A 14,374-nucleotide genomic window follows, 5' to 3' on the forward strand; every position below is an offset into this window, starting at 1 on the left:
TAAAAGTTATTTATAAATTGCTTCTATTTTAGTTTAAAAAGGTAAACATTTTCACCAGAGCAGAAGATAATGGTTAAATTATAGATGTTCTAGAATAGGCTATAATACTCGGAGTTTTCTGTCCCTTCTCAGGCACCGTATGAGGAAAAAAACGGTCCAAAATGGCGTCCATTATAAATATTTACAACGCAAATCCAAGCTGAATCTCTATTGGGCATGTAGAAAACTATGTGAAGTGTACACGACACCTTGTCATACCCTTACATGGTGCGTTTAGACAGACAGGAAGGCGTTTGGACTTTGCATCTTTACTTTTACCTGAAACTCTGGTTCAAGAGCAATGAACTGCATTATGAGAGCTGCTGCTTTGGGAAGTAAGTAAGAGTACTGCAGACGTGTGTACTAGCATGTGACTAGCATTGCTTTTTGGTTTTAGTGAAACAGCGAAAGCAATCTGGCGTGCACTTGGCTTCGATTGTCTCATAACTATAACTAGCCATAATTTAGCATAATAGCTATGTTGTAGATACCCCGTCCTGGGTGTCCTCCGCCTCCCCATGTCCCCTGGGATAGACTCCCGGTTCCCCGCGACCCAGTAAGGATAAGCGGTACAGACGACGGATGGCTGTAGTTGTAGATTGTGTAATTGTAACGGTTCATTATAAGATGATTTGCCTTTTGTTTTTGCAGTGGATCGCATTAAACAAGTAGATTGCGCAATGAACAGGAGTGATTGAAAGTAGGTGAGAAGTCACAGCCTTCCATGTGTTGTGTCTCCAATCTAAGGGTTAGTGACGTGTCAGAACAGATCACCCCTGCACTTACAACACACGATATGTTTGTCACGATATTAGATCTAAAGTTTGCCCTCTGTTTCACTCTTTAAATATAATGGAAATTGTTTTGGTGTGTGGTTTTTTTTGTTTGTTTGGTTTTTTTTACGTTTAGAAAAACGAAGTATTTAACAAGGTTAAAAAAGGCGATAATAAATGAATAAAACACGACAGAGTTGTTATAGGAAAATATATTTGATGAGCTGGAATAAAGTTGGTTTGACGTTCGATATTCGCGGAAATTAAGGGACCGTCTCTAAAGTTACATACGACATTTTTATACACGATTCTAACTTAAATAACATTTGAAGGGAATGATGTACAGTCACAAAACCAACTGGAAAGTGTTCATCTAGGTGTCTGGTATGAGAAACACCTTTTAGATTTTTGATATTTATCAAAATAAACTATTAAATCATATATAAATATTGTCATGTATTTTATTACTGCATGGGCCCATACACAAAATATACCATTTTTTTTTAAAGCTCAATAGCATTTGAAGGGAATGACTTGCAGTCATATAACCAACTGGAAAGTGTTCATCTAGGTGTCAGGTATGAGAAACAACTTTTAGATTTTTGATATTTATCAAAATAAATCACATTTAAATTAGACATGGATTTCACTACAGAATGGGCCCGTACACAAAATATACCATTTTTTAAAGCTCAATAGCATTTGAAGTGAATGATGTACAGTCACAAATCCAACTGGAAAGTGTTCATCTAGGTGTCCGGTATGAGAAACACCTTTTAGATTTTTGATATTTACAGACTTTTCCCCCTTTGGAGTGGCATATTGCTTGGGGACCTGAGCAGATTCTCCAAAGGGAATACAAAAGAAATAAAAACAAGGGAAACAAATTGCCATGTGGCGCTGTGGTTCTCAATAGTGAAGAATCACATATTATGCAGAAAAAGGTTCCTGCGGCCTGCACATTTCACTACAAAGATGTTTAACTCTGTGTAAGGAAGGTACACACAGCATCAGATGATGCATAATCTTGATAGTCTGTCTCAAGGAACATCTCCAAAGCAACAGACCATTGACCAACAAGAAGAGCAATGGACCAAGAGATCACAAACTCAAAGACCAGCAAAGCATCGTCCCCTAGAAGCAGTGCCCCAACCAAAAAGACAAAGCAAACATCTGAGGATCATTCAGAGGACACATCAGCCCAGGTATTATTCAGTTCTCAATCATGTTATAAAGCTTTTGTTCACATTAATTCATACCACCTTTTATATTATATTCAAATATCCCATTGCAGATCCAAGCTCTGTGGTCTAAGAAAGCATGTGAGATAGTCATTGCTATCTCATACACATTGTCACATAGTCACAGTCAAAGGACAAAAAAAAGGCCTTATATCCTGCATCATTCAGAGCTGAAAACACTCCAGCCACATAAATGGCTGGTGGGGGAGGTAAGAAAAAGTTATTCATACCTTTGGGAAATGCATATGACAATTGAAAAATAATCTGTGAACATAGAGGAATATATTAACTTAAGTTAAAATGACAATGTTAAGCCATTGTTGAGTATATTGAATAAATCTTAATGAAACACTGGATGAGGTAACTATAATTTATTTATTATCTTTTGTTATTTGACAATCCAATGCTATTTTCAAGTGGTGGTGAATAACAGAGACCAGGGACACAAGATTTTTATACTAGATCACTACACAGCAAGTGTTATACTTCATGGAGAATGAGATGAAGTATGGAGAAACAGTCTCTCAAAGGTAAAGATTATCTTTATCTTTAATAATTGAATTCAATTCAATTTTATTTGTATAGCGCTTTTAACAATGGATATTGTCTCAAAGCAGCTTTACAGAAACATATAAACACAGCATATGGATTTTAAATGTGTGAATTTATCCATAATAGTTTGACAGTTACATAACAATGAAATGGAATGTGTTTTATTTTGTTACGTTTTTTTAATTTAATGCTAGTTACAGTATGTACCATTTGCCAACAGAGCTAACATATAACTGCATGTTTTCAGTATTCAAGAGGGGACATTACTGCTCATTATGTGCTGCCTCAAAATTCCCAGGTGGTGGTGCAAAAACATTTTGGGTGGGTAATGTAGCAATGGTTATAACATTTTTATGGGCACACCATTTTGTTTACAAATGTGTGTTGTGTGTGTAAGAGAGTGAGTGAATTAATGTGAGAGAGAGGGTGAGAGAGAGTGAGAGAGAGACTGACTGAGAGAGAAACTAATTGATTACTGAGCAATTTGATAAGATTACTATGATCATTTTTCAGATTGAATGTCACTGCTGCAAGAGGTGGTTTCATGTGGCATACCTTTCTATGTCAGAGAAGCAGTTCAAAAAGGCTCAAAAGGTTGACTGGAGGTGCTGCCTATGTAAATACTTTTGAATTCCTTTGGCTCCCATCCACAAACTAAACATGTACATAAATAAATTAAAAGAAAACAAATAAAAATGTTTGAAATATTAAAACATTCGTGGATCATCACTTCTTTTAATTATTTCATTAATAGGACATCTATCTTTTGAAGAAAACCATTCAATCCAGTACGGGTCCATTTAACCCCCTTTATGCATTCGTGAAGGTTTTTTTGGTTCATGCATTGTAGGGTTAAATATCAAAAATCTAAAAGGTGTTTCTCATACCTGACACCTAGATGAACGCTGTCCAGTTGGTTTTGTGACTGTACATCATTCCCTTCAAATGCTATTGAAGTTAGAATCGTGTATAAAAATGTCATATGTAACTTTAGGGACGGTCCCTTAATTTCCACATTTCCACAAATATCGAACGTCAAACCAACTTTACTCCAGTATTTAATGATGGGGTGGCGTGTTCTTCAGCCCAACGTGGAGTTAACAGCACATCCCAAAGTGTTTTATTCCTCTTGCAACACACCAGCTTGGCAGCACTAACAATTTGTTAAAAAATAAATAAAAATCAGCCATAACATTAAAACCACCTGACTAATGTTGTGCAGGTCCGCCTTGTGCCGCTAAAACAGCTCTGAATCGTCAAGGCATGGACGCCACAAGACCTCTGAAGGTGTGCTGTGGTTTCTGGCACCAAGACCATAGCAGCAGATCCTTTAAGTCCTGTAAGATTCAAGGCGGGCCTCCATGGATCCAGACTTGTTTGTCCAGCACATCCCACAGATGCTCAATTGTATTGAGATCTGGGGAATTTGGAGGCAGTGTGAACACCTTGAACGCTGTCATATTCCTCAAAACATTCCTGAACCATTTTTTGTAGTGTGTCAGGGAACATTATTCCACTGAAAGAGACCACTGCCATTAGGGAATATTGTTGCCATGAAGAGGTGTACTTGGTCTGCAACAGTGTTGGGTAGGTGGTACGTGTCAGTGCGTAAGTACATTAACATCCACACAAAAGCCAGGACCCAAGGTTTCCCAGCAGAATATTGCCCAGAACATCACACTGCCTCTGCTAGCTTGTGCTCCCCACTCGCATCAGTGAGCCTTGGGCGCCCTTGACCCTGTCACCAGTTCACTAGTTGTCCTTCCATGGGCCACTTTTGGTAGGTACAAGACCTGCCGTTTTGGCAGTGCTCAGACCCAGTTATCTAGACATCACAGTTTGGCCTTTATCAAAGTTGCTTAGATCCTTACACTTGCCCATTTTTCCCCAACCGTTCGCTTGCTGCCTAATATATCCCACCCCTTCACTGGTGCTGTTGTAATGAGATAATCGATGTTATTCACTTCACCTGTCAGTGGTTTTACTGTTGTAGCTGATTGGTGTATAGTTGCATTAAATGTTGTAGAATGGAAAACACTTTCCTGTTCTCACTTGTGTTAGCATGTTGTAACAGCAGTTCTTCCCTCACCTATTGTTTTTTTATTATTATTATTATTTTTTTTTTTTAAACTTTTTTTTTATATAAAGCAAAGCAAAAATGCTACTTGTCATGTTACCGATAGGGCCACAAAAATGTCCTCTGTGCTGAAGACTTACCTGTATCTGAAAACTTATAGCTTTACCCCTGACTTTTACTGTGTTGACACTGGAGATTCCTTTCAAAAATGCTCCATTAATGTCTCCTAACATAAACCAAATAGGACTAAGATGAATTATGCATTGTAGCACCAAAAAAGATTTCAGTCACTTTTCTGTCTGTAAATTGTCACTCACTGTGTATGGGGCCATAGTCTTGTGTCCTTTATTCATCTACGTAAATAGTCATCATATTAACCTGTTGACTGGTGTTTATCAGACAGGAGCCTGTGGTTTCCTACTCTGAATGCTGTTCGAGCCATGTCGACTTCAGGAGGCCCCACTCCACCCTTCACCACCCTGTCAGTCACCCACCCAGCCAATCACATCACCCATGTAGAGCTGCACCGACCGGAGAAACGCAACGCCATGAACAAGGCCTACTGGAGGTATGTTTTTCCATCAAAAAAAGGACATACCTACACGGTTTTCCAAAAGTCTCCATACATAAGGGACTATGTTTGCCAGTACCAGGTCGGTTGTGGCTTCGTCAATGGACTTGCACTTCTCGGTTGGTCTGCAACACTTCCAGTCTTTTTGAATTTGTTAATAAGTTTGGAAACTGTGTTGTATGTTTGCTGTGCTCACCATGTTTCCTGTTAGTCCATCCTTGCCACAGCTTCCTGATCCAGGCATGAGAACGATTTCAGTACATTCTTCTTTTGTCAAAAGCGTTCTTAAAAGCTATCCGGGGGGAAAAAAAATAAATGAAAGTATGAAAAAAATTTTGGAAGACATTTAGCTAAAAAAGTGTTAATTTCCCTCATGTATAATTCTGGTTTGTTGCATTGGACCTCTCTTTGTTTTGTTATATAAGGTGTTGGCTTTATACTCCGTTATAGGCAACTTTGCATAATAACATCGTTAGTGCTTTTTTTTTCCCCTACAGTGAAATGATTGAATGCTTTAATCAGATTGCTGAAGACTCAAAGTGCCGTGTGGTGGTGTTCTCGGGTGCCGGGAAAATCTTCACTGCAGGTACAGCAGTATGTCATTTTTATTTATTTATTTATTTTTTTCCAGAATTGGAAATATGCTTTCATTTTTATGTAGGTTTGCAGTGTTTTTTCTCTCATAGCTGTTCATTATTATTATAAGCAATGGCTCCATGTGCTACAACCACAACACTAAGTGAAGTTAATTTAATTTAACAAGCATCCTTATTCTTTCCTACTGCAAAATGTATTAAATTTAGAGTTTAGTAGTTAATAGTCTTTCTAATTAGGGATGTGCCCAGGTATTCGTATACACATTTAACCGTTTGAGGTGCCATTAGTCAAGTCACGTGGGTTTTTATTGTCATTCCTCTATATAGCTTGTATACATTGGAACAAAGTGACATTTCTTCAGGACCATGATGCAACACAGACCAGTATGCAAGACTACATAAAGTGCACATGCACAACTGTGTGAGACAAGTGCAAAACAATAAAAACAGCAAATATGCAGGACAGTAAATACACAGGACAATAGATACACAGAACATGGACTGTAAACTGTAAGCTACTGTGTAATGTAGCAGCACGTGTATTGCAGCAATACTGGCAGCAAAAATAGTTCCATAGTATAAAGTGACTGATGCAGGTATGTAAAGTCTTACTGGGTTAGTGTGCTGTGCAGTGCTATGAGTCTTACTGGGTGAGGTGTTTGACTAGCCCAGGTGAGCACTGGGAGGCAGCAGTGTGTTGAGTAATCTGACTGTCTCAGGGAAGAAACTGTTGCAGAGTCTGCTGGCGGTGGCACGGACACTCCTGTACCTTCTGCCAGATGGCAGGAGGGTGAATAGTCTGTGAAAGGGGTTTTCCACAATACTGGTGGCTTTGCAGATGCACTGGTAGTTGAAGGAGGTGTCTGATGGGTAGAGAGACCCTGATGATCTTTTCAGCTGTCCTCACAATTCGCTGTAGGGTCTTGCGGTTGGAGGCGGGGCAGTTCCCGTACTGCACCGTGAGACAGCTGGTCAGGAAGCTCTCAATTGTCCCACTGTCGAAGGAGCATATTATTAGAATATTCAGGTGTCTGGGTATTGATTGTACCCTTTATTGGCATGAAGTCAACGAGAAAATCTGGTCAGCTCTAGCAGAACAGTTACACCAGACATTATGTGTAAGTTATAGGTGTTCATCTGCACTAAAGAAGTCTTGGGAGCAAGCAGTTAACATTTTCAACTATGAAGTCTGCAGGACAGACAAGTGCTACAGTGCATTTACAATAGCTCTCAGTATAGCTCCATTAAAATATTCAGCAACAATGGACACAAATCAGCCACCTTGGGTTTGCACATTGAGCTAATTTTAAACCAGACACTAGAGAGAGACATTAGCTGAGAGACATGATGTCATTTCCAGTAAGGGAACATAGTGAGTATTGATGCTCCCTGGTTTTTGCGGTGGATTGTGGGATTTTTTTAGGGAGCGAACGTTCCAGTGCACTGGAAGGATTTTGCAATTGAGACAGCACTTAAAATGGTTGACTCCCTGATTAGTGTCCTGACTACTGAACTATGGAGCTGCTTGAGACATACCCATTGTTTATGTTTCTGTCTTTGTTGAAAGAATCCACTTTCATTTTGTATAGGTATTGACCTTATGGACATTGCTGGTGATTTGCTGCAGCCCCAGGGAGACGATACAGCCAGGATAGCATGGTATCTTCGCCACATCATTTCCAAATACCAGAACACGTTCTCTGTCATTGAAAAGGTAGCCTTCATTTTTTATTGTATTATTATTATTATTATTATTATTATTATTATTATTATTATTATTATTAATAACTAACCTCTTATTAGCTTTTATTCCACAGCCCTGTTAAATACTTGATTCTCACTGGTTAGAAGATATTAATTTAATTGATTATCTATAACAGCTCTGACAATAGTTCCGTCCGCAAGGCAAATCATACATTTATATTAATGTTGTTCTAATACGTTATTGTTTCTTTAGTAATAGCAAATTCACAGGGCCTTGTGTGGTGGATGCACCACATAAATAGATTAAAGGTCGACCAATTGATTGGTTTTGCCGATTAATCAGCATTGATAATAGATAGTTCCAGAAATCAGTTATCAGCAAAAAAAAAAAACCACGCCCATAGTCCTTCCCAGTTCCGTCCGTTGTGGGAGAGGCACAGAAGGGTCCACTGTCATTATACAGTACGAAATATAAATAAAAGAGGGAGTTTTAATTTTTTATTACTGACAGATTTTGTTGTGTTATTTGTTGTGGTTTTTTTTTTATTCATTTTGGATGTCTCTATTATTATTTGTTATTTGGAGTGTTACTTTTTGGTTCAGTTTGGATGTACATCTTTTATTTACTTTAATATTTATTCATAGTTAATATATATATATTAGTATTTATATATTTATTTCATTAAAAAAAGTACAGTACATTTTCATGGTACGGTCAGTACTGTTTATTTTTGTAATAAAGTAAACTTAATTTTTCCATTGAGTGTTATATTTTCATTCAGTATTAATCGGTTATTAGTAGGTGCTACCCGACTTGGTTATCGGCATCTGTAAGATCCACATCGGTCAGCCTTTAAAATAGATTAATGTGTATGACATGTTCTTCTTTAATTAATAAACAAATGCACTTGTTAACAACTTGCTGTGGCATAAGGGGAATAAAACACTTCAGTATGTGCAGTTATACCTTGGGGTGGTAACGGTCACTCCACTTCATTGGATCGTTGACTACTTTCCTATAACCGCATTTATATTCCTTACATAAATTAAACGCAAAGCATGTAGGGGTTCTACATGCATATAGTATTTGCACAATCAATAACCTATTAGAGTAATACATTGTCGTATATAAACTGAACTTTGTGTTTGATGTGTCTGCAGTGTCCAAAGCCCGTGGTGGTGGCAGTGCATGGCGCGTGTGTGGGAGCAGGTCTGTTGGGAGTGTTAAGTACCATCATCTCATACACACAGCAAACAATATGGATGGAAATTTCCAGAGTTGTGGTGTCACTTTTCCTGCAAAGCTTTAACCATCAGAGAGTTATCTTTTACTGGGGCTTTCACTCTATATTTAGCTGCAGGAGACTGAATTACTAACAGTTTTTTTGTGTATCTGATTTCTTCTTTCGCAGGAGTGGATCTAATCACAGCCTGTGATATTCGTCTGTGCACGCAGGATGCCTGGTTTCAGGTGAAGGTATGAGGAACATTAACTTGCCATACATTGCTTTCTTACATGTTTACACCAAGATCTGTAAACAAGTTATTTTTGTCCATATGGTCATATATAGAGATAGTAAGTGATGAGATGAAAATGGGCTGATTGTTTCGACTCGTACAAGCCCCTGTGAAAGAATTGACCACAAGGGGGCACACTGTGAACAATTATTTACATTTGCAGTTTGTTGAAGATTAAATAAACCACAGTGAGCATCAAATGTCTGGTTTTAATACAAAGTGGACTATTTTGTGATATTAACATCTTGTCATTTATCAAAGAAGAACTCCAAAACCTGAAATTTGTACATTTTAAGACAGAAAAATTCTGCAGTGTAGCTGTTTTAGGGGGCTTTCACACTGGAAATTTAGTCCAAAACAGAGCAGTTTGCATGAAAAGTTGGTAATGTGAAAGTTGTAATGTGGACCGGGAAGTGCACTGCTGTACCGAACCCGAGACTACCTGTAGAAGGTGGTCCGAGTTCGGTTACACTGGAACTGCGAATGTGAATTGTCCCGTGAATGTGAACGCAACTTGTATTCGGGTTCGCACTTGTTCAGGAAGTAGAGTAACCTGCGTGTGTGTTTTAGCCGATGACTACGTTATTAGTTTCTACAACACACATGTACCATGAGTGACAGAGGATTTTGTTGGACACAGAAGTCGTCCGCTGCTGCGCATAATAGCACCAAAATAATAAAAAAAAAAATATGGTGAGTCACGTTGTGTTCTCGATGCACGTTTGTGGTGACGTAAGATGAATGCAAATGCAATGTGGTTTGATAGAATCAAGTCTGATCTAAAATCAGACTAACATCAGACACTAAAATCAGACCTGGTGGTCGCCGGGAACAATCGTACTTGGATTCGGACCACAGCAAACGTGCCCAGTGTGAAAACCACCATAGTAAAGCTTTGTATAAAATTGGAAAATCTGAATATCCCGTTCAGACATGTTTTATGTTGTTTTTTTATTGTTGTGTAGCCATATACGTCTGTTGATTAACAACAAAGTAATCTTGTATGACACATCAAAATTCTATCAAGTTTTCCATAACTGCTAACATAAAAACAGCTCTCTGTACTGAATTCAGACTTTCAGACCCTGCTGCATTTATTTATAGAAATAGTTTTTGAATATTGAATTGCTGCTACGTGTTATTCAGGAGGTCGACATTGGCCTGGCAGCAGATGTGGGAACGCTGCAGCGTCTCCCTAAAGTGATTGGCAGTCGTAGGTAAGAATGCCGGACTCCGAAGTAAAGTAAAAATCTAAGTGAATAGTTTTCTGCAATGTGTTCTTTTTTTCTTTCTTTCAGCTTGGTGAATGAGTTAGCGCTTACTGCAAGGAAAATGTACTCTGATGAAGCCAAGAGCTGTGGACTAGTCAGGTATTGTGACTCCAGAATTATAAAACCTATGTAAGAAATATGTATAAGTGAACAGAGGAGAAATTGAAGGGAGAAAAAATTCTGAGAAAGGTGTTTATTTTTTTTATTTTTTTATTGGGGTAGCGCACAATATTTATTTGTTTTACAACCGATAATAAGACTAATCTAATATCAACTGTAAGACAAACAGACGTTTGCAGTACCTTCACCAAACAAGTGCACTTTCTTTTAACACACTACTTATTTAGAGTCAGAGCGGACAATGAATGTCCTTAAATACAAGTTATAAATTGTAATACAATTCTAAAATAAATAATACAATTCCAAAATAAAGCATTTGCATGTAATAAACAAATTCCTCACTTGATAAAATCTTAAGCTAAAAGTCCTAATGTATAAATTGCAAGACGACTTCTGCAATGTCTGACTGTCTTTCATAATCTGAGCTTTCTTTAGATCCATTAATGAATTTCCTGTAATAAAAGGTAATCTTTAGAGCTTGTATCTTAATCTTAGAGCTTATAAAACTGCAAGTTTTTGTAATTATTTTGCAAGATGCAATCTTTTCACTATATCAGGATGTCAATAATTAGTCTTGTGTATGGACTGTAGAAGTATATGGTGTGATATAGCACACTGGAATAAGGTGTACTGTGATTTATTTATTTATTTTAAATTACGTTACAAAATTATTTATAACCCTTTTGAAATCAGAACAAAAATGGCAACATTTTTGTCATTTTTTGCTAAACTACTGAAGGCAAAGAAGAAATATGGCAGCTTCCCCCCCAAAAAGATTTCATGCTTGACCAACTCTTGCAGTGTTGTTATTTGATGATGTTCCCTTTTAAATAGCAATTATCAGTCCATTCAGGATTTTGCGGAGTTTATTTATTTATTTATTTTGCTGAGTTTTTTGTGCTTTTCTTTGCAGAAAACTATTTGGATTGGTGAAATTGTAATTGCACGAAATTGTTTTGTACGGTCTTTCGCAGTCATGTTTGTTTGTAAACGAGTCCTTTTAGCTGCACTCATGTTCGATGCATGTGAATCGCAGCAGGCTTTTGCTGAAGGCTTGTTGTGGTGATGACGTGTCATGACACGTTTTGACACAAATCTGCAGTAACTTTGAAAAAGTGGAAGCTCCTCTGAATATTGTGGAGTTTTCTTGATTTTGCGTTAATTTCTGTGATCACAAAATCGTGAAATTCTGGACTGACATATGGAAGATATGGAATAATAACAGAAGAATGTGACTTTGGGTTGTACCGTGTATTTTTTTCATGTAGCTTCATTATTTTGTATAAATGAAGGTAAGTGCGTGTTCTGTTCTTCATCTCTGCAGTCGTGTGTTCCCTGATAAAGAGTCAATGATTGCTGGAGCTCTGGAAATAGCAGGTGAGATTGCAGGCCGGAGTCCCGTCGCTGTCCAGGGAACCAAAATCAACCTCCTCTATTCCAGAGACCACAGTGTGACTGAGGGCCTAGACTACATGGTAAGAATCTGCTTAAGACATGAATAGCATTTTTAGCCTTAAGGTAGACCCATGCACACATAGTATGGCCGCAAACACAAAGTAGAGCGGTCGAAATCTGAGATTTCTCCTCTGCGTCTCCAGGCTACTTGGAACATGAGCATGTTGCAGACACAGGATCTTATGAAGTCAGCACAGGCAGCCATGGAAAAGAAGAGCCCGAAAGACGTGCCCTTCTCCAAGCTTTAAAGTAGAAGGAGAAGATCCAGGGCTGTTGAAGCTGCCTGCTGAATCAGCAGTGGAACTGAGACTTCATCATCCACATATCTTTAGTTCTTCCTGCTAAGACTGAATTTCTTTTTAGTCTTTTTAATTTCAGACTGGTCAATAGACTGATTAGTGGAAGTGAAATGATAGATGAACTTTTAATTATTTGGTTTATTATTTGCAGGTCCCTTGTTCAGTAAGACAGGGTAACTAATACTCAAAAGCTTGTTTTGTGTGTTAACATGTACAGTAGATGTATATATTTTCTTCTGGTCCTGTGTGACTGCAGAATGTAGTGCAGTTAACACATTAAATTTCCTTGGATGCTCACTTTTAAATCTTTATTAGGAATACATGTCACGTTTTGTCTTCCATTTGTGATTTACAGATGAACACCTAAATGTCTCGTTGCCTTATGTTTGTGAATAAAAAAACAAACAAACGATGTAATATAGTCAACCCCAGTATGATTGACACTGTTTAAGACTATGGGCTTGTTTGCAGATCCTGATGTAAACATGACAGCAAATGTATAAAATGAAGACCGAACATATTGATTGAAATATTCCAGTCAATAATTTGTAACCCTAAAAATAGTTCCCTATGCCACAAAAAAGTATACCTTAGTAAGTAGAAATATCTTACCATAGGCAATATGGACAAATTCAACTAATATTTCTCTTAATTAGATCATTGTTTTTATACAATTACTATCATTAAGCCTATTTCTAGATTTATTTATTTTTTACTGTTAAGCTTGAAATTGTCTTGTTCTGTTGACAGATATTTTTAGCTTATTTCAAGCATTTATTTCTAGAAAAGAAACAAAATTATCTGCTAATAGAATAAGACATGTTTAAGTAAATAGGTCTCGAAATAGACTTATTGATCTTCTATTTGTTTATACACAGATCAGCCATAAAATTAAAACTACTGACAAGTGACGTGAATAACAAATTATTTCATTACAATGGCACCTGTCAAGGAGTGGGATTTATTAGGCAGCAAGTGAACAGTTAGTTCTTGAAGTTGATGTGTTGGAAGCAGGAAAAATGGGCAAGTGCAAGGATGTGAGCAACTTTGACAAGGGCCCAATTGTGATTGGTAGATGACTCGGTCAGGGCATCTTCAAAACAGCAGGTCTTGTGGGGTTCCCACTATGCAGTGGTTAGTACCTACCAAAAGACGTCCAAAGAAGGACAACCAGTGAACCAGCGACAGGGTCATTTGCGCCAACGGCTCATTGATTGCTGAAAAAGCACCAATTGCTGAAAATGTTAATGCTGGCTATGATAGAAAGCGGTCCGAACACGGTGCATTGCAGCTTGCACAGTGCATGAGGCTGGGTAACTGTAGAGTGTCAGGGTGCCCATGCTGATCTTTTGTCCACCGCTGAAAGCACCTACTATGGCCATGTGAGCATCAGAACTGGACCATGGACCAATGGAAGAAGGTGGCCCTTTTTAATGTTATGGCCGATAGGTGTATAATAATCTCATGAAGGTATCTTCATGTGCTAAGTTAGAATTGTTGCAGTGTATAACTGCATCATCATCCGGGGGAAAAACAGTGATTTAATAACTCCAAAGAGACATGATTGTTGACCTACACAAAACAGGCAATGTATGTAAAGTAAAAAACAAAACAAAACCCCAAAACATTTATTGACAAACCTTCTGTAAGTCATTCTGGATAAGGGCCTCTACTAAATGTCATAATTTATTATACAGTTAAAAACACCATTAAGCCCAATCAGGGCTTTAAAAATTCAAGTTTTAAAAGTCAATTAGGCACCACTGCACAAGCTATTTGCCCAAAAAAGTACTTCACTATGCATTATTGGAACAACAATTGGATTGGATTGGATGTGGTCATATGGGACAAATGTGAAACGCTTTGACCATGACCTCCATCAGAATGTTTGACTAGAAAGGGGACAAAACCTCCATATCCACTGTAAAATATGGTTTTTGGGACTGTTTGTCATTGTCATGAATTCTACTAACCCTAATATTTTAGCCTGAAAGCTGGCTGCCTTTGCCAGGAGGTTACGCTTGTAGCTGGAACTTTGAACAAGACATCTTTGATTTGTTCAAATCTACACTGAAGGTGTGAGCTGGAATGCAAATAAATTTCAGCAGCTGGATATCTCAGTATCACAGTATTCACAGTATCTCAGTATTCAGATTTG

General features: G+C 37.9%; 1 protein-coding gene across 5 annotated transcripts; it reads left to right on the forward strand.

Moving 5' to 3' along the window:
* The first annotated feature begins 130 nt into the window (after positions 1 to 130).
* Positions 131 to 12,628, forward strand: ech1 (enoyl CoA hydratase 1, peroxisomal). 5 transcript variants are annotated; one of them, XM_053651170.1, is made up of 14 exons: positions 1,356 to 2,017; positions 2,107 to 2,262; positions 2,471 to 2,583; positions 2,853 to 2,926; positions 3,119 to 3,221; positions 5,082 to 5,250; positions 5,751 to 5,839; positions 7,439 to 7,563; positions 8,715 to 8,763; positions 8,966 to 9,030; positions 10,218 to 10,288; positions 10,370 to 10,441; positions 11,787 to 11,937; positions 12,061 to 12,628. In XM_053651170.1, exons 3-14 carry the CDS (start codon positions 2,562 to 2,564, stop codon positions 12,163 to 12,165), a joined length of 1,095 nt encoding a protein of 364 aa, XP_053507145.1. In that variant the 5' UTR covers positions 1,356 to 2,017; positions 2,107 to 2,262; positions 2,471 to 2,561; the 3' UTR covers positions 12,166 to 12,628. The 5 variants fall into 5 exon arrangements, with proteins under 5 accessions (XP_053507148.1, XP_053507145.1, XP_053507146.1 ...); XM_053651171.1 differs by lacking the exon at positions 2,853 to 2,926 and having other exon boundaries at positions 1,357 to 2,017; positions 3,119 to 3,210; XM_053651172.1 differs by lacking the exons at positions 1,356 to 2,017; positions 2,107 to 2,262 and having other exon boundaries at positions 2,520 to 2,583; positions 3,119 to 3,210.
* The last annotated feature ends 1,746 nt before the right edge of the window (positions 12,629 to 14,374 follow it).

Source organism: Ictalurus furcatus, chromosome 20 (genome assembly GCF_023375685.1).
Source record: "Ictalurus furcatus strain D&B chromosome 20, Billie_1.0, whole genome shotgun sequence".
NCBI lineage: Eukaryota > Metazoa > Chordata > Actinopteri > Siluriformes > Ictaluridae > Ictalurus > Ictalurus furcatus.